General features: G+C 43.0%; 2 protein-coding genes across 5 annotated transcripts; both read right to left on the bottom strand.

Moving 5' to 3' along the window:
• Window positions 1–558: 558 nt before the first annotated feature.
• Window positions 559–9,185, bottom strand: LOC120456768 (acidic phospholipase A2 PA4). Of its 3 annotated transcripts, XM_039643767.2 has the most exons (4): window positions 8,889–9,163; window positions 2,666–2,840; window positions 2,146–2,598; window positions 559–868 (listed from the first exon to the last, which is right to left on the bottom strand). In XM_039643767.2, the coding sequence occupies exons 2-4, from the start codon at window positions 2,830–2,832 to the stop codon at window positions 769–771; spliced, it is 720 nt and encodes a 239-aa protein (XP_039499701.1). In that variant the 5' UTR covers window positions 2,833–2,840; window positions 8,889–9,163; the 3' UTR covers window positions 559–768. The 3 variants fall into 3 exon arrangements, with proteins under 3 accessions (XP_039499701.1, XP_039499699.1, XP_039499700.1); XM_039643765.2 differs by lacking the exon at window positions 559–868 and having other exon boundaries at window positions 878–2,598; window positions 8,889–9,185; XM_039643766.1 differs by lacking the exons at window positions 559–868; window positions 8,889–9,163 and having other exon boundaries at window positions 878–2,598; window positions 2,666–2,863.
• A 535-nt stretch (window positions 9,186–9,720) lies between these two features.
• LOC120456017 (fizzy-related protein homolog) lies at window positions 9,721–22,225 on the bottom strand. Of its 2 annotated transcripts, none has more exons than XM_039642580.2 (5): window positions 21,924–22,225; window positions 18,926–19,287; window positions 16,797–17,049; window positions 11,297–11,530; window positions 9,721–11,233 (listed from the first exon to the last, which is right to left on the bottom strand). In XM_039642580.2, exons 2-5 carry the CDS (start codon window positions 19,045–19,047, stop codon window positions 10,406–10,408), a joined length of 1,437 nt encoding a protein of 478 aa, XP_039498514.1. In that variant the 5' UTR covers window positions 19,048–19,287; window positions 21,924–22,225; the 3' UTR covers window positions 9,721–10,405. The 2 variants fall into 2 exon arrangements, with proteins under 2 accessions (XP_039498514.1, XP_039498515.1); XM_039642581.2 differs by lacking the exon at window positions 21,924–22,225 and adding an exon at window positions 20,073–20,213.
• Window positions 22,226–22,364: the final 139 nt, after the last annotated feature.

The raw sequence follows: 22,364 nt of genomic DNA, 5'->3' as shown, positions 1-22,364 counted from the left end.
TTTTCAGGCAAGTTATGACTAAAATCGCTAATAAAATATTCACATTTTTGGCAAAAATTCGTATCCCAATTTTCTGCCAAAAATAATCAGTTTTTTGCCTACAACAACGAAAATAGTTGTCCAAACATAGAATGCCATACATCGTTGAATTCGTTATGAAATTTCCAACAAAGTGGCATTTAAGTCTAGAAATGTACAATTTTGACCATTTTTCGCTGATGTCACCGCTTAAAAAAAAGTGCAAAAATTTGCATAATAATTAATTGGCGAAAATCAGCCTAAAAGTGATAGTCATATTTGAATTGGGTCATCAAGATGTACATCAAAATGCGCTGTTCATTGGGTGATTCAACGGGTGGAGAACATAAACTATAAACTATAAACTATAGTTTTTGAAATGAACATTCTCATCCCACAAAATATGCAATGCAAACCAACAAGTAAAGTCAATACTTTTGGGCGCAAGATGAAAAAAACACTACGTTGCTCTGATCTTGGTAAATATATTTATTTATATATTTGTGTATATATATATATATATATACATATATGTATAGATCTGTTTTGTATGCATTCAATATATGAAAATATATATGTGGATATATTTTCCCATCTAGTTTCTTCGAGCGGCTGCTTTGATCTTTGGCTTTCGTTCAGGTTTAAGAATTTCAATCGATGATAACCATATGACTATAGCTATGTAGATTTGTAACCGATTCCATGAGTCCGTGAGTCCATAATCTAGTCCAGGTTGTCAACGTGTCTCCTTTAGGAAGAGGTTCTCGGCTGGCTGGGCACATACTTCTCCGACGGCTGATACTGCCACTGGGCGCAGATTTCCTCCTGTTCCGTCTGATTGTAGCCAGCTCTAATCGGGATTCATTCACCGGAAAAGGAAAGGAATGGAAAGGAAGAGCGCAGGCATGCGATTCTCAGTGAGGTTTATTTCCACAGCAAACACTGTCCATGGTGAGCAACTGGTCACCTGGTTAACTAATCAACTAGTGAACTATTGAACACGGTACATGCAGAACGTGAATGGCAATCACACATGCAGATAGATACATACTACAAACTACAGTAAGTGGCTAGGATTAGGACAACTTATGACTACTAATACTAAACGGAGGAGCAGGTGTGCAACTCAAGGTGTTTGGCCTAGCGAATAGTTATCCTGCTGGCAGAGTAATCTTCACTGGCTTATGGTTATTGCTTGACTTTGGAATGCTATAAAAATATGTTCATGACTACAGTAAATCCTGCTTAAATGCCTGCCACTTTCGCTGCCTTAAGAACTAACACTGTACAGCCTAATGACTCACAAAGGGCAACTTACACAATAAAACCCATTTAAAGCATTAAATTTTCACACATTCGCTTCCCACATTCAGATGGTAATGCTCTGAGAATGTGATAATGGAACTTTTCCAGAATATCAAGTACCTATGAGAATGAAACTTTCGCGGAATATCAAACAGGAGGAAACAAAGGTTTCTTCTTCTGTTAAAGTGTACTTGTTGCCTTTTTTCCCTTGGCACTTCAAGTTGATATACTGCACATGTAATCCCGCCAGGAACTAATCTAGTATGCTGCATGAGTTGCTACGACTATAGGACACACTTTGGATTACTCGCCCACAGGAACAACTATTCCCCATCACCATTGGACGCCACCCAACCACCCACCGCGCGGAACAGTCTTCGGGGGCATTCGCAGCAGCGCTCCAACTAGCTCCATGGAGTGTCGAAGCCCCCGTAGCCGCGACCACTGTATGGGCCATATCCGTAGGTGGCGCCGGGTCCGGGTCGCTCGTAGTGGTAGCCCGCATCCTGATACCTTTGTGGCGGCGATGGAGGGGGCAGCTCCCTGGCTACTGGCACCTGCAGGCTGTCCCAGAGGAGACGCGGTCGCTGCACCACCTCGCGCAGGATATTCACCGCCGCCAAGCCAACGCTAGCCAACTTGACGCCCCAGCGGCGCGCCGTCGACTTGGCGGGCAGCGACCAGGCTGGAGCGGCCAGGGCCCGGCCCTGCGGATGGGCCAGGATCTTGGCTATCAGATTGTCCGCGTGCGGCGGGACATAGAGATCCGCCTGCCGGTATTCCGCCGGACAGTGATCGGTGCGGTAGTAGTAGTCCTCGAACCTCTGGTGTGCCGAGCAGGGACTCCGCTCCTGGAAGCACGTCACCTGCACCACATTGTAGAAGATGGCGCCCAGCGTATTGGCCGTCTCCGTGTTCGCCGCCTGCAGGCAACGCCTGAATCTTGCATCACAATCGCAGTGGCTCCTGGTGAATGTGCCGCGATTGCACAATCCCCGCCTGCACTCGCCCACATTGAGCACATCCGGACACATGTCGTGCTCGCGACAGCAGCGATCCTCGCGTGCATGCGCGCCCAGATCCTCGTAGCTGGTGGCCGCCGTGCCCGGTCCGCACCACTTGGTGCCCGGATAGATGAAGCCCAGGCCGCCGCGAAACTCGTGGCCATACGATCCCTGCCGGCGGCACACCTCCTCCAGCTCCATCACCGACTCCCGCGGCACCTGGCGTATGCGGCGCGGATCCGATTGCAGCAACATGCGCTGGATATCCCCACTGGCAAACAAAAGAGCAGTAGTATGTAGAAGTAGTAGTAGTATGTATATGTGAGTAGTGGACTCACCGATCGGTGTGCATCTTGCAGAAGGGATGTCGCGAGGAGAGCTCCACCATCACGCTCATGGTCATGTCGGATATGAGCACCGCAGATCCAGTGGTCGGTGGCACCGCCGAGCCGAGCCACAGGAGCAGGATCGCCGTCAGCAGCGCCGCGGGCAGCGGTTCCCTCATGACGCCAACTTGAAACGGAAGAGGATATATCCTATATATATATATATATATATCTATGTACATATAAGCAGGGGGCGTGACTGATCCAATGGATGAGCTCTGCTTGGCTGCGCTGACGGCGCGATAATGAGGCGATATGTTGGAGTATGCATATGATATGTGGGCCATCATTAGCAACTCGCCTTTTTGCTTTTTGCTTTTTGCATTTCTATGGACCGCTTATGCGATTTGACCTCTGGCCGCGAACAGAATCAAATATCCATAACTGTGCACAGTGGATCTCAGGCAGCTATCACTCGCAACAATATCAGCAATATCAGCTACTTGAATATGAATAGCTGAACATGGCATTTTGTTATGATAATCAGTAAAATCAGATATGCTCAAGCTATCAGCTCCATGGTGTTTTCATATGTGTGGCTTTTTATAGTAACATATGTATACTTATAAGCTATATTATATTTCATTCAAAATATTTGTTCAAAAGTCGATTCTCAGCTGGGAAATATGGGAACTGGAAAAGAAATGCTTTCCTAACTGCATCTGAGTTCTATAACATCCTAGAATATTGAAAATTTTATATTACGTATACGGCAGAGTATTCAACATGATATATTACGTATACGACAGAGTATTCAAAATAATATATTACGTATACGATACAGTACTGAATATATGTTTCTTTAAGCATATGTAGAGGTGCTTATCAAGTTTTTTAACCATTAATTTGCCATTTATTTATTGTATGTAGTGTATTTGGTATTGTTTATTAACTGCGCACCACTGTAAAGCCCACGATCAAAACAAAAGGCAGCGCAAAACAAATGATCGTGGGCACAGATAAAAGATACAGATACACAAGGCAGGCAGCCGAAACAATTTGCAAAATAAAAGTTTAAACTATAAAGTGTGTGGGTGGGGGGAGGAGGAGGGGGAGACCCCCCGTTAGTGACCTACCCCAACGACCCAACCTTAGCCAAAATATAAAAAAAGAAACCAACTGCAAAATGAATATCAAGAGCCAGGAAGAGCGGCGCCGCTTCTTTTCCGCTTTTTAGTGGGTCAGTTGAAGGTGGAGATGGAAGTGGAGGTGTCAGCTTGTTACCAATTTTTTGGCTTCTCTGCTTTGCTTTTGCTTTTGCTTTTGGCCAGCTCGCAAAAGGTGAAGGTCAGCGGCACCGGCCGTCGGCCAACATTGTTAATTAGTCAAAATGGAGAAAAAGTGAAGACAACTTGATTCTTCGCCCAGCCGCCTGCTCTACGTTTACTCGACGCCATTATTTGGTTACTATATTTTTCCTTTTTTTCCCTTTTTTTGTTTAAGCCAGGCCAAGGAACAATTGCAGCCATCACGTTCCGCGAGAATAATGAGTGATGATGTGACAACTTGCGGCCGCTTATTACAAGCATAAGTATTATTTATGTTGTTTGCAGCACATTGTCTTGCCCCACTGTGCGTGGGCGGCAACCAAAGGGGGGGCGTGGCCGAGTGACGAATCGCAAGTGGAGCGCCGTGGAAAAGCGTGAGAACTTTTGGGGCATGGACGTAAGTAGTTAAGCATGCGAAAGCTAAATAAGTCAAAGTTGAGACATGAGATGCTGTTTAAATCGAAATTATTATTAACAATTATTGGTATTACTACGCCCCTGGTAAAAGCCACAGGCGGAGCCTTGTCCCCTCGTCAGCCGTCGTCTGAACTTGGCTGTCACTCAGTTCAATTGTTATGTGATCGCATTTATGGTTATTTATGGAGCCCATCAATCGCAATTCGCATTAATAATACTTAATAATTCGCACCGACAAGTGACAACAATTGGTAATCAATTACGAGCAACACACCATTTCATATTCCAAATTCCATATTCCATTCTATCTGCCAGTGAACGTAAGTAACTCTGTGTAAACATCATCTTCGTCTTTTTTCTTTATTTCTTTATTTTTTTAAATTTTTTTTCTCTTTTTCCAATCGAAACATATTGAACCTCACCTCTATGTTGTTCGCATAATTTTCAATGTCAATGCTTTTGCTTTTGCTTTTGCTGTTGGCTCTTTAAGTTAGCAGCATAATAAGCCAGTCTTTCGATCTGTCGGCCAAAGAAAACGAAAACAAAGTTCGAATTCAAAATCAAAAGTGAATCCAGTTCGCTCGCTTCCATTTCCATCGGCGTCTTAATGGACCTCAAGTACATTGACCCAACAACTCCCAAGTAAATTCGGAAAAAAAAAAAAACAAAAGTACATATACTTAAACCGTTTATAGATCGCTATAACTTTGGCTTTAAGCTGTCACTCAGCAGAAAGAGATCAACGTCGGATCAAATCGTTTGCGCTTACAGTCAAGCTTCTACTACTTGGCTACTACTATAGTGTTCTTCGAAAATGGGTTTTTCATTTTTTTTATTTTTGGCCAAGTTAGGACGAAAAGTCCTTTGAGCACATTCCAATCCAAATTTTCCGCCCAAAAAATGGAGTTTTCAGTTCATAACAATGCAAGTAGTGGCCCTAGAATGGAATGCCATACATCGTTGAATTCGTTATAAAATTTCCAACAAAGTGGCATTTCAGCCTAAAAATGTAAAATTTTGACGTTTTTTTTTTCAAAAAATTGCAAAAAATTTTTTTTTGAAAAATCAGTAAAAAATTGATTAAAATAGTTTACGTGGATAAAAAGCTACATAAAATAGTTCTCATTTTGTTTCTGGGATCATTTTCAGGCAAGTTATGACTAAAATGGCCAATAAAATATTCATATTTTTGCCAAAAATTTGTATTTCAATTTTCTGCCAAAAATATTCAGTTTTTTGTCTACAACAACGAAAATAGTTATCCAAACATAGAATGCCATACATCGTTGAATTCGTTATGAAATTTCCAGCAAAGTGACATTCAAGTCTAGAAATGTACAATTTTGACCATTTTTCGCTGATGTCACCGCTTAAAAAAAAATGCAAAAATTTACATAATAATTAATTGGCGAAAATCAGCCTAAAAGTGATAGTCATATTTGAATTGGGTCATCAGTAGTATAAACCAGTTGGTGTTACTGTTTTGAGGTCTCATTTTGGCCATGTTATAGCCAAAACATGAAAATCTGAGGCGGTTTTATGAGGCAGAGATCCTTCCTTACATGGGCATGTTTGCACGACTTCAAATCATATTCTTAGCCTCAATACCATCTGTTATCTTAGTGTGTAATTAAAACAAACATAATTATTTCGGCACATAAAAACGTGCCGGTCAAAATTTAACGCGTAAACTGCGTTTCATGATTCCAAACGAAATAAAAAGGCTTTTTGTAGATCTTTTACGATCTAAGTGCGTGCAATTCAAAGGCTAAATGGCTGGATTTTAATTTGGCAAATTGGAGGTTTCACTGTAGTGCTTGGCTACCTTTTTGGGGGGCCATTAAACCCCGGGGAATGTTTCGCTGTGTACCTCGGTCAAAGTTTGAACTTTGATATGTCTACTAAAGTGCCTTCTGAGTGCACAGGCGGGTCTTGGAGCCACAAATCAGTTCGCATCAGTAGATCAGATCATTAATCAACAAACTCCTGTTTTTGGATACTCGTTGTTTTCATTATGGTTTTTATTTATGCTTTTTTCGCTTTTTTGGGTGTTTTTTTTTTAGAAGCAGCCCTTCACATGGACGCATCCGAAACTGGTTTGCGGTGATCGTTTGCATTTTGAATGTCACGCTGCAGATGGAATGGAAACGCTGGTTCTTAAAAGCCACAATAACAAGTTGTAATCCCCTCACCTCCCCCCGTCACTTCTACCACTTTGTTTGGACGCCAGTTACCCACAGTTGAAGAAACGTGGTAATTGCGTAGTGGACTGCCGCGTATCTCTTAGCCCGATAATCGCCGTAATTGCCGCAGACCTTCCGACGTGCCCCGTTCATAAAGGAATCGCATCTGCGTCCTTGTCCTCCGGCCACAAAAAACAACAACAACAAAATGGGGTCAAGTTCAAGTGCAGCATACACACACACATACACACAATAGCGGTCTATATTCTATACACAAAATCGATGGGATTTCAGCTTGCAACGCCTGAAGTTCATCGTTCATCTTCGATTTCGGTTCTCTATTGGGTTTTCGATTATTTCGATTAAATCGATACTAGTACATGATGTCCTTGGATGTTCAAATTGCTAACATAAGATATGACCTAGCACTTCCTTTCATGTTATTTCGATATTGTGATTAAATATTACTAATACTAATGACTTATTTCGATACTAGTACATGATGTCCTTGGAACTCTGCGCAAATGTTGACTAGTTTGCTGAACCAAATTGCTAACATAAAATATGACCTAACACACTTCTTCATATTATAAATTATTATGATACTAATGAATTATTTCGCTACTATTACATGATGTCCTTGAATGTCCAAATTGCCAGCATAAAATATGAGCTAACACTTCCTTTCGTATTATTAACACTTTCGAGCTCATCAAGCGAAGTTATCACACAATTTAGAAGCCTGATGGAGTGAGATTTGTATATTTGGGAAAGTGATCGTAAAGACGATCGAATTAGGGCCAATCAGAGGGCAAACAGTAGCTGCTCATTGTCTTGCCACAAATCTCGATCGGCGGGCGGGCGGTTCGATATGCATAAAGCTAACTGCACAGTGTCGGTCATTGAACGCCCACCTTCCCCACCCCCTCCCTCGGCCAAGGTCGAAAGACAAAAGATGGTCATAGTGGCAGTGAACTGGCTGACCAGATTCAGACTGTAATCCAAAACCCAACACCCAACAACCAACAGCAAAGACCCAAAACACAAAACCGAAAGTAAAGACAAGGCGTTAATTACCTGAAATAGAGGAAGCGACTATCAAACTATCAAATCTCGAAAGTCTCGAAAATATCGAGGATGGGCCTGAATTCGTGGTGAAACCGATCGGAAGTTGTGGCCAAGAACATATTGTTGTCTTTTGCAATTGGCGAAAACGCTCGAGAATTTTGTACCAAAAAAAAATATAAAAAAAAACAAAGAAACCACATCACTGACCTTCCACTGACCACCGACCACGTGTGCTAATCGCTAAGCAAATTTCACGGCTTGTCGTGGATCGAAGTTGCCAAAAATGATGGGGCAAATCTTGCTGATCGATGACCGCCCAAATATTTAACCAAGTTGCCAGTTGGATGTGTCCACAAATCATCACCATCATCATCATCATTAGGCGACTGGCGACGAGAAGTGTTTGACATGCAAATGCTGGCCAAAATGCCAAGAGGTTCTGCTGAACAGCCGCCTTTAGATTTTTAGATTTTTGGGGACACTGGGTGGGGTTTCTAAGTGGTTTCCCATGCTTGCATCACCACTCAAATAGCCCACTTATCTATCTATGAACTACCGTAGTTCTAGTTAACTTGATGGATATGCGAAAATTCGAATACTTTTTGGCAAAATTTAACTTATCCTTGAAGTACATATGTATCTAGTCTATATATATCTCCAACTTTTCAATACTTTAGCAATGCTCACATCCATGTATCTTTTTTACTGCCATACAAAAGTGATTAATTAGGAGTATTGAACATATCCTTTTTATCCTTAAGATTTGAGAAACTACTAAATAATTTGCATAAGTATCTTTGCATTTGCCTAATTTTTTAAAACCATTTAACTGGTGCTTGTAGACACATGTTATCCTTAACTTTCTAGGACACTGCACACTTGTTGGCTTTAGTTTTTCGATCGCTGATCCCAGCAAAGAATTCACATTTATCCTTAACTTGGAATTGCTTGTCCTTTACGATTTCCCGCACTTTCACTCGTCGTTTTGGCTGTGCTTTAATTCCAAGGCCGCCTGGCTGCCTTCACCTTTTGACATTTGGCCCATTCAGCCATTCCGCCCCCAAAATATATACATATATATTGGCCACCACCCACTGGGTGCGGCCTTCGTGCGTGAGTGACCTTCAAAAGGCAGCCGCAGGAAAAACCGCAACAAGGACAGGTACGCACTTCACATTAAAAACACATTCAAAAATACGAAAAAAAGGGGGAAAAGATGAGATGCAACACAATTTTTACCTGAGAACTTTAGGGAGAGAGGAAAGTAAAACTATCAAGCGGTTTGGATTCCCGATTCGTTGTATCGGGTTTTTAATGCGTTTCTTTAACGGTTGCCAAGGATGCGCAATTCAAAAAGGGACGTTTAAATGGCTTTAAATTTTAAATGAAAACTCAATTTCGGGTTCCGTTTCAGTTTCGGTTTCGATTTCGAATTCGATTTCTTGCGGACGGTGGCAGCAGCAGCTGAAGCAGCGAAACATTTCCGCGACGCGTTTGCGGCGCAACTGAACTTGATTCTGGCGCGTCGAGCGCTGTTAAACTTGGACTTGGCCAAAAACCCAAAAAGACATGAAAAAATCATGAGCAGCAAAAAACACAAACAACAAAAACAACAGAAACAACACCAACAAATCCAACAGAAACAAGCCAAGAAACCGAGAAGCCCAAAAGCCGACGTCGTCGCCAGCGGAAGCTGCAGCCAGCCCAGGGGCGTGGCTTACGTGGGGCGGTTTTGGTCATAAATTAAATTTGAAATATTTCTGCTCTTACTGTTTCATCTTGCAAGCAGCAGACAACTAGTTAGTAAATCAGTTTAATGCGTTGCAACAGCGTAAGCCCCCTAAATATTCTTGAGCCCCTTGGTCTACGCCCCTGGCCACGCCCACGAAGATGCGTCCAAAAGTTAAGTAAGAAGTGAAGCAAAGCTTTTCGCAGACAGGTGGCAGACAAAAGCTCGCAGCTTTGCGGGCTCCACACGTGTGGATTGAGCCCACACTAAGCCGCTTAACCGTTTCGCGGTTTTAAACTCCACTAGGCCACTAGGGCGCACATAACAAAAAAACAAGCATACTTTTTGGGGCACCTTTTGAAATTGTATACGTTTATTTAATATACATTGTGTGTGTGTTTGTGTTTGTGTGTATGAGTGTGGCTGGTGAGCGAAATGTGTTTATAAATGTTTGCATTGAAATAAAGTTAGTTACTTAGAGGCTAGCAAAAAAATATATATATTTATATATAAATGTATCCAATTCTCTTAGGTGTAGTGTAGGTGTACCACAAGAAAAAAAAAACCTTTTAGAAAAGCAACAAAAATGTTATAGATAGTGTGGTTTAAAGATAGAGTGTGGTGTTGTCGTTATATTCCAATTACTGACAATTTTCATAGACTTAGTTTCATTTTCAGTTCTAGTTGCAGTCATCTCTTGATGTTGTTCCATTTCTATCCTTCCTTTCATAAATTGCATGTGTTTGCCTAAGTAAATGTTGCTAATTACCGTTCTATACAAAGGACTTAACTTAAATTTATTTTAACTATTGCTGCTGTGGTAACTACAATTTACTAAACGACTGCCGAACAAGAATCGTTTGTGTGTGTGTAGAGCATATACGCTCGATTAGTTAGTTAGTATCTGCTTGGTTTTGCTGATTGATTGGCTTGGTTGGTTTCTTTTGTTTTGTTTTGTTTTGTTTTGTTTTCGTGTTGTATTTGCCTTTGGCGCCTCGCTCAGTCTTCGCTCCTTGGATTATTGTCCTTATCTGATATTGGCAAACAGATTCAGCACGGACTTGTTCTCCTTCTGGCTGCGTGCCTTGCTGAATACGTTCCAGAAACGCAGCGTTTCATCGCCGGCGCCCGTAACAATGGCCTCACCATCGGGACTCAGCGCCAGGTAGAGCACACGGTACGAATGGCCGGTCAGTTTGGCCACTTGAGTCAGCGATGGATACTTCCACACGAGTATCTGGTTCTGCGAGTAGCCGTGTGTGGAGACCAGCTCCGAGGAGTGCTTGGACCAGGCCAGATTGCATACCTGCGAGCCGGTGTCCACGCACTGCATGGGCTGGCCCGTCAGCGTGTTCCAGAATCGAATGCACCGATCCGCCGTTCCACCGCCGCTGGCCAGGAGTCCGTGGTGATGCGGCGACCAGGCGATCGCCTTCACAGCTGCCATATGCTCCGTGTATGATTGCACAGGATTGACGGAATGCTGATTCCACACGTACAGCCGATTGTCGTTGCCGCCGCTGGCCAAGTATTGATTATCCGGCGACCATTTCAGTCCGCACACCTCCTGCCGATGGCCGGCCAGGCGTCGCTCCGATTGCAGCTGCGGCGTTCTCGTGTCCCGCTGTATGATCCAACGGTCGCGGGAACCGCTCGACAGGATGTCACTGTTCCAGGCCAAGGCGCCCACACGCGCCGAATGGCCGTTCAGTTTGTTGATCTGCTTGTTGGCCGCCACATCCCAGACGGTCACGTAGCCGTGATGTGTGCCCACGGCGACGGTGTTGCCACGCTCGTTCCACGACACCGAGGTCACCGTATTCGCATCCGGACTGAGATCACACAGGCGGGTTACCTGAAAATCGTACCATTAGTTTCAAGTTTCACGTTGCAAGTTCAAGCTAAAGCCAAGACTCACCTGACTGGTGCACGCGCTCCAGAGATAGACACAGCTGCCGAGGCCCACGGCCAGGACGTTCTGCGACGACCAGTCGACCAGGTTAAGATAGAAGTCGTCCTGCAACTCGGGCGCGTCCAGCACCTTGAAGGGAATGCGAGAGATCTTGCGCGTGGCCTTGCGCGGCGATCGCAGCAGCTTCTGGCTTTTGGCGCTGACCGGTGACAACGAGTACGGACACTCGCCATTGTAGTCCTGCAAGTACGTAAAGGAGTTAGAAATTAGGAGTTAGAAATTAGGAATAAGATTGTATGCTAATTGCTGGCGTTACAGTTGCTGCAGCCGAGCAAGAAATTGCCAAAGCAAATGTGTCTCAATTGCGGGAACAGCGCAGCACTTTGGAGTTTGCTTTGTTTGCGCGCCGCGTACTTGGCGTTCAGCAATTAACGCCAGCGTGCTAAGAGCTGCGACCGCGTCGCCATCCCTGCCCCCTGGTCATATGCTACTCCTCCTGCCCACCAACAATCGCCACGCAGCTCACCTTGTTCCATACACGCGCAAAAAAACAAAGACACACTACTGTTTACAATAGCATTTCTACAAGCGATAGAAGTGAATCTACACTATCGATTCCAAGTGCAGCTGCAAGGTTTTTCTCGCCGTGTAGCCTGACAATTCGCATTTGGCACGCATTCCGCTTGGGCGGGCAGCTCTCTGCTCTCCGACTTTTGTTTGCATAGAAAATGCGGGCAGAGAAGTGTGTTAAGCGTATGCGTGAAGTAGGGCCAGTAGTCATAGACATTGGACATCCGACGGCCACGCCCCCTGCGCCCGCTTACGCAATGAAATTACATTTGAAATGCGTGAGTCGACGGAAGACACCCATTTGCAACTAAACGGAATTGTGCGTGCGCAGGCATTGCAAGATTGAAAATAGTTGGGCAAAGTTTTTTGATCCAAGTGCCAGATGGAAATGTAAATCAAATGGAAAACAAGGGTCAGGAAAGAAGCTTTCTCCGGCATAGTTTCCAACTGCATTCTATTAAAGCATGTAATGTATTCCGTATTCGTTTCTTATCCATGAAAATAGACTGGTCCTTCCACATAGCTACCAACTTATAATCTTTGGTGTATGGCTTCTGGAATTTAAGACGATAAAACTGAGTGAAATGCTGGTGTTGCGATACGAATTTGGATAGTAAGTCTTAGTGATTAGAACTACCAAGCTGACTAATAGTAAAACACTCATGCCATTCATTAGGAATTACTAACTACTATATACGAGAGCATATGTGTTTTCAAGCCCGACACTCATTCAGTTCGCATATCGCTGTTCCACGAAACATTCATTGCTATGACATGCAGTTGGTTTGCTGGAAAAGCATTTGTCATTATGGGTTTGGTCAGGTTCTCGTTTTGCGATAAAGGTGGCAAGCAAACTTCCCGGCAAACAGAGCGCCCCAGATAAAGTGAACATGTAAAGTGCATGTACATATATGTGCACACTTTTGGGGTGAGATGAGATGATATGGGGTTGAGGTGCTTTGACCTGACCCCGAAAGACCCGAAAAAAGCACTTGACGTCATGCCACGACTCGTAATTCGTTGAGCGAATTAAAATTTAATTCAATTAACAGAGGATTGGCCCAACGAAATACACAGAACTTAATTACACAACTTGGATGGCAAGCTGATTCTTACGGTTTTGTTATTTCCATTGGTCACTTTACACTTTGGATGGAATTAAAAATTTGCTCACAGCCCGGAGAAGGCAGCAATTTAATGGTTTTTTTCTTCTGCGAATCTCAATCTATAAAGCGTACAAGCAACTGCCATTAAATTTAAATGCTTTTCGATGCCATGCGGCGTGAAGAAGAAAAAACCACGAGAAAAAAAAAACCGGGTAAGCCTATTAGAAATTCAATTGCTAAAACGCTTACACAGTTTGTGGCTGGCCGGAGGGGGATTACACACAGGGGGGAGGGGGAGTAGAGTGGCATTAAAACCCACTGACAAATCCGGCAAAAGGAAATCCGACAACTTGTGCGCGATTAAAATCGCACAGTGAGCTTTTGTCTCAACCTTGTGGCTTTTGCCTAATTTATCACCTATTTTTGTGTCCATTTCAAATGCCTAGTCTCTTCTCTCTGTTTTAATTATGATTTTCACTCTTATTTGGTTTAATTGTTTTATTCAATTAGCAGAGCGCTGTTAATTACAGTACAGTCGGGTACAAAACAGCATGTCGCAGTGCCAGCAAACAAAAAACAGCATTCATTCAAGTCGCCCAGCAAACGCCAAACAAAAGACAAAAATGCGAGCTGCTAACCCAAAGTGACTAGGAAAAAAGAAGCTTGCCGGCCGGCATTTGTTGGCTCTTTTTATATATATATATATATATATATATATATATTTTGACTTTTTTATTTTTTTTTGTTGGTGGGCGGCGCTTGAAGGCAGGCTTATAAATTAAACAAATAAACAGCCAACCAGCAGCGAGAACAGAGAAAAAAAAAAGCGCAGAAAAAAGAATGGAATTAAAAAAGCGTGATTCCAAAAAGAAGTGGCGATCGCAGAGGGTTAAGCAGAGCGGGGAGGGGGGGATTGAGTTAACCCAAGTTTAATGGTAATGTTGAACCTGTCGCGGCGATCGGACCAACTTAATCACGCTGCCACGAAAATAGTCATCGCTAATGCGATGTTAATGCAAATGTCTGCTGCATAAATTAATAATTATTATAACAATAAAACGCAGAGACAACAAAGGCAAACCATAAAAGATGAGAATAAGCTGCTGCTGCTTGCTTGCTATCTGTTTTCTATAATTCCCCCTTAATGGCTATTCGAAATGGCCAGACATAGCTACAAAAAATATACAAAAAATACACAAAAACAGGTGCACGAGATGTGTTAAATTAAAGTAACTCAAAGCGGTCGTGATTGGATTGTTGGCAAAAAAAAAGTACAAACAGTACTAGTAAGTACATAAGCAAGAACGGAAAGAAGGCATATGGAGTATTAACTATATATGTATATAATATATGCTATATCCGATTTTTAATCTAAAGAGAGTGCCACACACGCTGACTAACAATGATGGCCCATTCATTGGGCGCTAGGAATTCCATTCCAGCATACTTTGCAACTCGTCAATGAATTCACGACCAATCCCCTATTTTTTCTTTTGCCTTTCAATCAAAACACTGGCCAAATGTCGAAAACGTCGAAAAATGTGTTGAGACCATATATTTTTTGGGTGTCTACGGGACAACGAGCACTACTACTACTGTAGACCACCGAAAAAAACCCGGCACATTATTTATGACAATAAGTTTGCAACCGCACATAATTGAATTACATATCGTTTGTTGTGACCACAGGGGCGTATGAGAGATATAAGGGCTACATGCAAAGTGGGCGTGGCGTGTTAATTGCGTGGGCGTGATGTAGATGAATAACCGGCGATTTGTGGCTGAGTAATTGCACTACTACTCAAAATCAAAATCAAGTTACTCGACACTTGTTGCCAATTGGCGAAACCATTAGGCCGCAAAGAAATCAACTTGGCGTGGTCGCTATTTATTAAAAAAATATATATAAAACAATCAAAATATCCAAAGAAAAGGAAAAAAAGAGCGAGTTTCCAGCGCTGAAATGGCCAACGGCCAATGGCCAACACAGCAATCAGAGATCTCAGTTATTGACTCAAGTGCCGTTTTAGACCACTGAAGTAGTAGTTGAAGAGGGAGAATTCTTCTCCAGTCCAAACTCTCGACCACTTCAAGTTGCGTTTCCTTCTTTCCATTACCCACACACTCTTTAGTTGCTGCAGGGTATATGCAAAATGTAACTGAACTTAGTTCAAAAGCAGTGTAACAAACTCCAAGCTGAAACTGTGAGATACAATCAATCTGTGAGATACGTTTCATCTGTGAGATAAAATCAATCTGTGAGAGTACATCTTGCAATCCAAGTAAATAGAAATAGAAGTGAATAGAAACGCATCAATTTATGCAGCATCCAAAGCAAAGAGTATTTGATGCGTCGCATTCGAATAAATGATCACTATTCATTATCTGAAGTGAGTGCGTGGTGTTTAGCTCACTTATTTGTTTCGAACCTTTGTTATTTTCTGTTTCTGTTTGGCTGCCGATGATTATGATTTTGTCTACCGCTTCTGCTGCGGCGGCAGGCGACGTGTCAACTGTCAAAAATCAGTCAAAGCAAAATATCAAAAAAAGTCAAGAAGGGCCAACGACGATGGAGACGACGGTCAGCGGACGTGCCCCACACGTACCTCTTTATTTATTTTGAGGCAACATAAATCTGATAAGCGGGCAAATATGTCAGGTCTGCAATAATAATAATTACGCTGGTGATGGCGATGGCGATAGTGGTGATGTGGAAGATCACCGACGTTGCCACAAATCTAATGACAAGTGGCCATAGATACATAGTTACCCCCACTCCACACACATCTGTTTTTCTGTTTCTACTTCTATTTCTAACTCTGTTTCTATTACTGTTTCTATTTCCATTTCTATCTCTGTTTCTGTTTCTCTTTAAAGTTTGTGTGTTTGCCATCTATTTCACTTTCTGACCAAATAAAACACTTGAACAATCAGTCCACCAGCTACACACATTCGAATACAATTACATGGCGATGTGGCGATGGAGGGGATCTGCTTATATGGCTTATACGGCTCATATGGACGTTGGGATCTACGAACCATCCACGTTGGCCATCATCACGCGCACACCGAAGAGTGAGTGTGTTAACCTCGAGTTTTGGTCGTGGCAACTTTTCTCCGCTCAGACCAAAGCAAAGACTTTTCACACAAACCGGTTTCCATCGATCAATAGAAAGATGGTTAGATGGACAGAGTAGCACAGGGATGAACTGGCCGGCAAGTAGTTTTCCCGCTCGGAAAAACCGTCGATTTTTCAGCAGTCAAGCAAACCAACAATGGGTGAGGAGACATACCATCTGTATGTACAAATATCATAACTAATGTTACGAGTTTTATACTCGTATAGAAATCAAATTCCCACGATCCCTTCGCTTTGGCGGTTTATTCAACTTTCCATTTGAAAACGCTGCTTTTCATATCGCGCAGCACAAGAAAACCTCAATTAACACCGACTGCAAATTCAATTAAATGCATTCTGCAGCACACAATGCCCTGCGCAACCTCAATCAAAAGTCAAATTCGCTGACCTTTCAGCTTAGAGAATTCCGCGCACCAGAAAATCAAGTGGAGTTAAAAAAACTTAAACGCTTTCAGCTGCGTGTTCATTCGATAATTTCGTTATTATCCATGTTGTGTACTATCGTGCGATAGCTAAAATTCCGATAGCTCCGATATACTCGATCTTTAAGAGTTTCAGCCACTTGATGTGCTTGTTCCCTCGCCCTCGTAAACTCGCCCAGAGTAAACTTAGCATATATATTAAGGTAAAGAAAAGCCCCCGCTGGAAATGGAAATGAAAACCCAGAGAGAAATGCTAATGACAAACTCACCTGCTTGGTGGGTGACTGGTACTTGAAGAGACTCCGCTTGGCGGCCGGCGTATAGGCGTTCTCATTCCGCTCCTCGCCGGCGGTCTTCACGTCGTCGATCGCCGAGCCGAGGAGCTCGTTCTTCAGGAGGCAGGAGTAGGCGAGACTATCGCGTGCCGTTTCCCCGCAGTCCCGCTGCTTCTTGCTCGTCTGCGGTGAGTTGTCATTGGACTTGTTGATCGACGCGAAGTTCGTCTGCCAGTTGTTGTACGCTCTGCACACAGGAAAAGATAGAAAACACGAAAATGTTAATGCTTATGCAATGAAAATGCCATTAATTAACGCCACAAACGGCTAAGGAAGCCATCTTAACCTAATCACAATTCAAGCGATACAATTTCTATGATTTATTGGCATCATTTTGAACCTAAGCATAAAGGTGCCTCAACTTGTATCTGTTTTTTAATAGAGTTAGTTCGCTTCGTGGCATAAAAAAGGTAAATCAGAACATGAAAATGTACTTAGCCTTACATAAATAATTTATATCAAAATCACACAATGGATTCATGGGAAGGCACACAACAGAACGCAGACTAAATAAATTTATGCAAACGCGTTCAAATTCAATTTAGCCATATCGTCTGGCATTTCCCCCTCCTATCACCTTTCCCCCCACCATCTAAACAATTGTTATTACTTCTATCCATTAAAAGCATACAAAAAACGTGTGCAACGTGCAAACCAAAAAATTATTGACGGTCGAATTGTGCAAAAAATTTGCGAGAAACAACAACTAAACAATAATCATAATAACAATCATTTGCCATGAAATTGTGCCAAGTGTGAGAGAATTGCAGTGCACTGCGAAAAACTGTTTACGAATGCAATAAGCGTTGGCTGTTTTCGCCGTGCTACCAAGCTACCTTCACCCCTCGCACGACTTTACCCCCTTTTTAATGATTTCAGCTGGCAAACGCATTTGAAGTGCTCACTTCCACCTCGAATAAATCAAATTTCATAAGCGAATGGGGAACGCAATTTGAGCGAGGAGAAATATCCATATGTACATATGTGTACTATGTACCATGTATACAAAATGCAGGCGCAACGAATGACAATTCAATAAAAAGGTTGAAAAAATACAATATACATATTATATGATGTGCCACCTCTAACCGGAAACTAATTAAAAGTTTCAACGCAGAAAGTGACCAACTCGACGGTGTTTCTCCACTTTTTTTGTTCTACAGTGACCAATTCTTCGCAACTCTTCTCAACTCTTCTCAACTTCTTTCGCTGAACTCTCACGTCGTTTTGTGGCTTGTCGTTGAACCCATGTTGGCACACAAGGGTTCAAATTTCCCCGTTTTCCCATGAAGTTTTCAAGTTTTGAGCTTTTCGGTCAGTCAGTAGAATCTTGTAGTCCTCTTAGTAATGTCTCTTTTTCACTTTTTCGTTTCTTTGCCTCGTTTCTTGTTGGAATTCTACGCGGAACTCATTAGCGAATAAAGCAGAAATGCCCAAGTTTTTCAGTTCGTCACTTCTTCAGTTATGAGTGCAAGCATTTACTTTAGTGTAGCTATAAGATCTGTATTATATAATATCTGTAATATCTAAAATCTGATATCTGTATCTGTATCTGTATTTTCAATTTACACCTTTGTAGCTGCACAGTTTTGCCCCATGGCATTAATTTCTATATAAATCAACGCTGCCCATGTTTGTTGTTCGTGTTTGTTGCTACAATTTGTTTGTTTGTTCAATTTGTTTGTTTGTTTGTTGCTTCTGCAACCAGCTTTTGCGATCACCGTTAACTGAACGAGACGCAGCGCAGTCAGGCGGGAAATTCATAGGTTGCCGCTTTGAATCCGCCGCTGCTGCTCGTTGGTTCTCCGCAAAGATGACGTAGCAAAAAGAATAACGGCTCGTGCAGAGTTCAATGCACTCAAATAGATTTACAACACAGCGCTGGGCAGAGCAATCAGCTTGCAGCACGTGGAAAATCATCATAATCAACTTGCAGCAAGTGGAAAATCATGATAATCAACTTGCAGCAAGTGGAAAATCATCACAATCAACTAGCAACAATTGAAAAATCATCATAATCAATTGGAAAATCATCTGTGTCACCTGTGGCAACAGCAACTCACCTGCAGGGTATGAAGCGGTCGAGAGATGTGGGCGTGGTGGACGCCTCAAAGTTGTCGAACAGATTGCGGGCCACGGGACTGTAGTGCTTCAGGATGCGCTTCTCGTACTCGGGACTGAACATCTTAGCGGCCGTCGTAACTAGCCACTTGCCCTCGCCTGTTGTTTGATAGCAGTGCCTTCGTCTTCGCCTTCGAGTTGCAAAAACTCAACACAAATGTAACCAAACAAAACTTGCGCAAAAAAAAAACAACGAACACTCCAAAAAAAAAAATCCAAAGAAAATTACAAGTCTTGTCTTAGGCTGGTTTACGTGGCGTAGAAAATATATATACCATATATATAAACAATTTATATACGGGGGCTGCAAGAGAAAGAAAAAAACAGATAAACATAATTAATTAGAATGGTGTCTCTATGTGTTTCGCTGTTGTATTTCGAATTTGGATAAAATTGTAATTTATTTGTGGTGTTTTTCGACTGACTACAGCGACATTTTGGCCCCAAAAGCCATTAATCAACGTCTGGAATTGAATCTGGCCTCTTTGCTTTGGGGCCTTTGGGGCTTTTGGGCCTGGCTAATCGGCCCCGACAATTGCCTTTCTATTTCCCCAGTCTTTTTCGCACCCATTTCGCTTTTGGGGGCGTATCAATCACGACTCAGAATAGAATAAACGATCGCGGGGAAGAGGCAGCGGGTGGGCTGTCATGTATTTTGGATGTATCTTCCCTCGGTTGCGTTCTGCATACCGAGAAGTATCCGCTAGGTTGACTCCAACGATCGCAGCTACAGAGCAAACGAAGCTTAGAGCTTTGGTTTAAATCTCGATTTAAATTATTACAGCTAGGAGATACAAATATGTGGTCCTTGGTCAAAATATGCAATATGATCGGCCCTTTTGGCCATTTTGGTCGCTAATTAGATCCGCCCCAGCGATCTATTTGAAATTCCGACGCCCCCTGCCCGCTTTTCCTATATTTTCACCTTTATATGAATGGCGTGCCCGGCGGTAATTAATTTATGGGCGTTAAGTGTTGCTTGTTTGCGACGGCGCTGCCGGATTTCCTCTGGCAGAGCGGTGTTTCTTCTTCAGGAACAACACAGGTTCCTCCTAGGCACAGCAGCGTAACCAGAAGCAAAGAACTTACTCAGGCCAAACACTTCCGCATCGGGTGCATAGAACAACTTCTGCTGATGATGTTACTATTATTGCTTTGTTTTTGCTTTAGAAAATATATAGACACTGGGGAAGTACAAACTGTAGACTGACAACTACGGACAACGGCCGACAGGTTACTGGATCTACTGATCCGCCTGGAAAGTAAAAACTCGGTTATGGCTCTGCCCAGCCCAGCGTTTCCCGGGCTCGAGTGCAGATAAGAGCAAAGCTATTGATATTGACTCGCAGGTAACGCCCTCGGCAGGTACCCAAAACCCACAACCCAAAACCCAGAATGCTGATAACTCGAATTGCCGATGATACGAAGTAAACGTTGCCTTCTTTAAATATCTACCCACTGGCAGACTGAAAGCCATGACTCAAGCCCCGGGCAGCAAATACGAGACGGTGACTTACGCCGATAGCCGTGAAATGGAGCCTACTGCGATAAGGTTCTCATACAAATATGGGGGGAGTTTTTCAGCTTTGGGGTAGGGTTTCCGTGTGAAAGTTGTGCTAATGTAAATACGAACGGGTAGGGAGTAATTCCAGTAAGGCTCCCTGGGGGAGGTTTTCCAATACGTATAATAACATAATCGCATTACAATTGATGGCTTGATCACTTCCAACGATAGTGATTTGAGTTAGGATCAGTGGATTTGATTGATCTGCGAAAGCTAGTTGCTTTGAGGAGTGGGAATTGTAAAATACTTTCGTAAGCAAAACCAGAAAATGATGTTTTCTGGAGTTGCTGCGCTGATGCCACCCCCTTTTCCAGGGGGTGAACCAAGTGAACCCGTTCGCCCCCTCTCTGTCGCACCCACACAATGCATCTGCTGGAAGGTGACACGTCACTTTCCACGACCCCTACCCTCTCCCTCTCTTGCTTTCTCTCTCTTTCCGTCAGTGATCAGGGACAATGAACTTGGCCTCTTGTTGTTCCTTTCACGCTGTCTGTGATCTAAGACAATCTGTTTATGTTTCGTGCATGTGTTCGTACTATTTTTAGTGCATGACTTCCAGGCAGCGATTGGAAGTGGAAGGTCAACTGAATGCAGATAGGGATAATGAGCGCTCTGTGGGAGAAGAAAATGCCAAGGAAATTCCAGGCACTATAAATACGAAAATCCAGATATCGACAAATCGAAAACCGCAGTGGGCGATAAGAAATCCGGGGGATGTGGTTATTTACGTCTGCACCTCGCTGCGTTTCGTATTTTTAAACTCTACCTCCTTATCGTGGAACATTAAAGCTGGAATGATAACAGACCACGGACCACAGACAACAACAAAAGCAACCCCTTTCTCATGGGAAGGCGACTGCACGGGAATAATCGATGGCCGTAACGAAACAAAAAAAAAAGAAAAAGAACAACAACAAAAAAAAATGAGAAGAAACAAACTGCATTTATGTCAAGGACATGGCATCCAAATCGCAAAAAGCACATTGCGTTTAAATATTTAACTTGGCAATTTGCAATCAAATATGTTGTGGTTTTTTCTATTGTTATTGCTTTTCCTATTAACCAGACAAGGAGAGGTGCAGAGGTGCAGATGTGGAGAGGAGAGGAGGAGAGAGAGAGAGCGGGGTGAGATCGTCTGACTCTCCGTCATGCTCCATCCCGTTCGCACACAATGTACAGCTAGCAATGGAAAATGTAAAAGGCAAAGTGTGCGGGAGAGCGGGCAGCGCGGGGTGAAGATGACGGTTATCTATGCCAGACATAACTGTTAAGACACACCGACGCAGAAAACACACACACACACACCCACTAGCAGACACTTTTCCACTTTTCCAGCTTTAGTTTTCGCGTAATCTAAGACTTTTCTTCAGACTTACAATTTTGAATGTTAATAGTTTTACGCGCTAAAGACGGTTAATTTTGATTTTTGGACAGCTGGACGCGACGCGAGTCCGCTTTTCGCCGTGTAAATTGCCGCTGCCACTTTTGGAAAAACTCTTGCAACTACCGCTTTTCGGGGGTTGTTGTTGTCGCTCGGGGTTTTCTTGCGTTTATTACACGGGCTGTTTCGTCTTGTGTCCGGTAATGCGCGATTTCAAGCTTGTCGACTGCCCGTGCTGCTTCCTACATTACAACAAAAAAAGTTACGTTTTTTTCACGCAAACAAGCCAGAGTGTGACCGTTCGTGGAGTGACTAAATCATACCACGCGGCATGGAGCGCTACTTCGTTGCAAAATACTGAATGCGACACTCATATACCGCATTTATAGCAAAACAGCTGCACAAAACCGTTAGGTTTGAATGTTACAATAAATTC

This window comes from Drosophila santomea, chromosome X, assembly GCF_016746245.2.
Source record: "Drosophila santomea strain STO CAGO 1482 chromosome X, Prin_Dsan_1.1, whole genome shotgun sequence".
Lineage (NCBI taxonomy): Eukaryota > Metazoa > Arthropoda > Insecta > Diptera > Drosophilidae > Drosophila > Drosophila santomea.
The sequence above is the reverse complement of the archived record's forward strand: the minus strand, read 5'-3'. Positions and strand labels throughout refer to the sequence as shown.

Excerpts from the sequence above, each read along its gene's own strand:
- LOC120456768 (XM_039643765.2), bottom strand. The coding sequence starts at position 2,832 with ATGAGGGAACCGCTGCCCGCGGCGCTGCTGACGGCGATCCTGCTCCTG. Across the intron at positions 2,599-2,665 it reads TGCAAGATGCACACCGATCG|TGGGGATATCCAGCGCATGT; the intron begins GTGAGTCCACTA and ends TTTGTTTGCCAG.
- LOC120456017 (XM_039642580.2), bottom strand. The coding sequence starts at position 19,047 with ATGTTCAGTCCCGAGTACGAGAAGCGCATCCTGAAGCACTACAGTCCC. Across the intron at positions 11,531-16,796 it reads ACCAGTCACCCACCAAGCAG|GACTACAATGGCGAGTGTCC; the intron begins GTGAGTTTGTCA and ends ACGTACTTGCAG. Across the intron at positions 11,234-11,296 it reads GGAGCGCGTGCACCAGTCAG|GTAACCCGCCTGTGTGATCT; the intron begins GTGAGTCTTGGC and ends TACGATTTTCAG.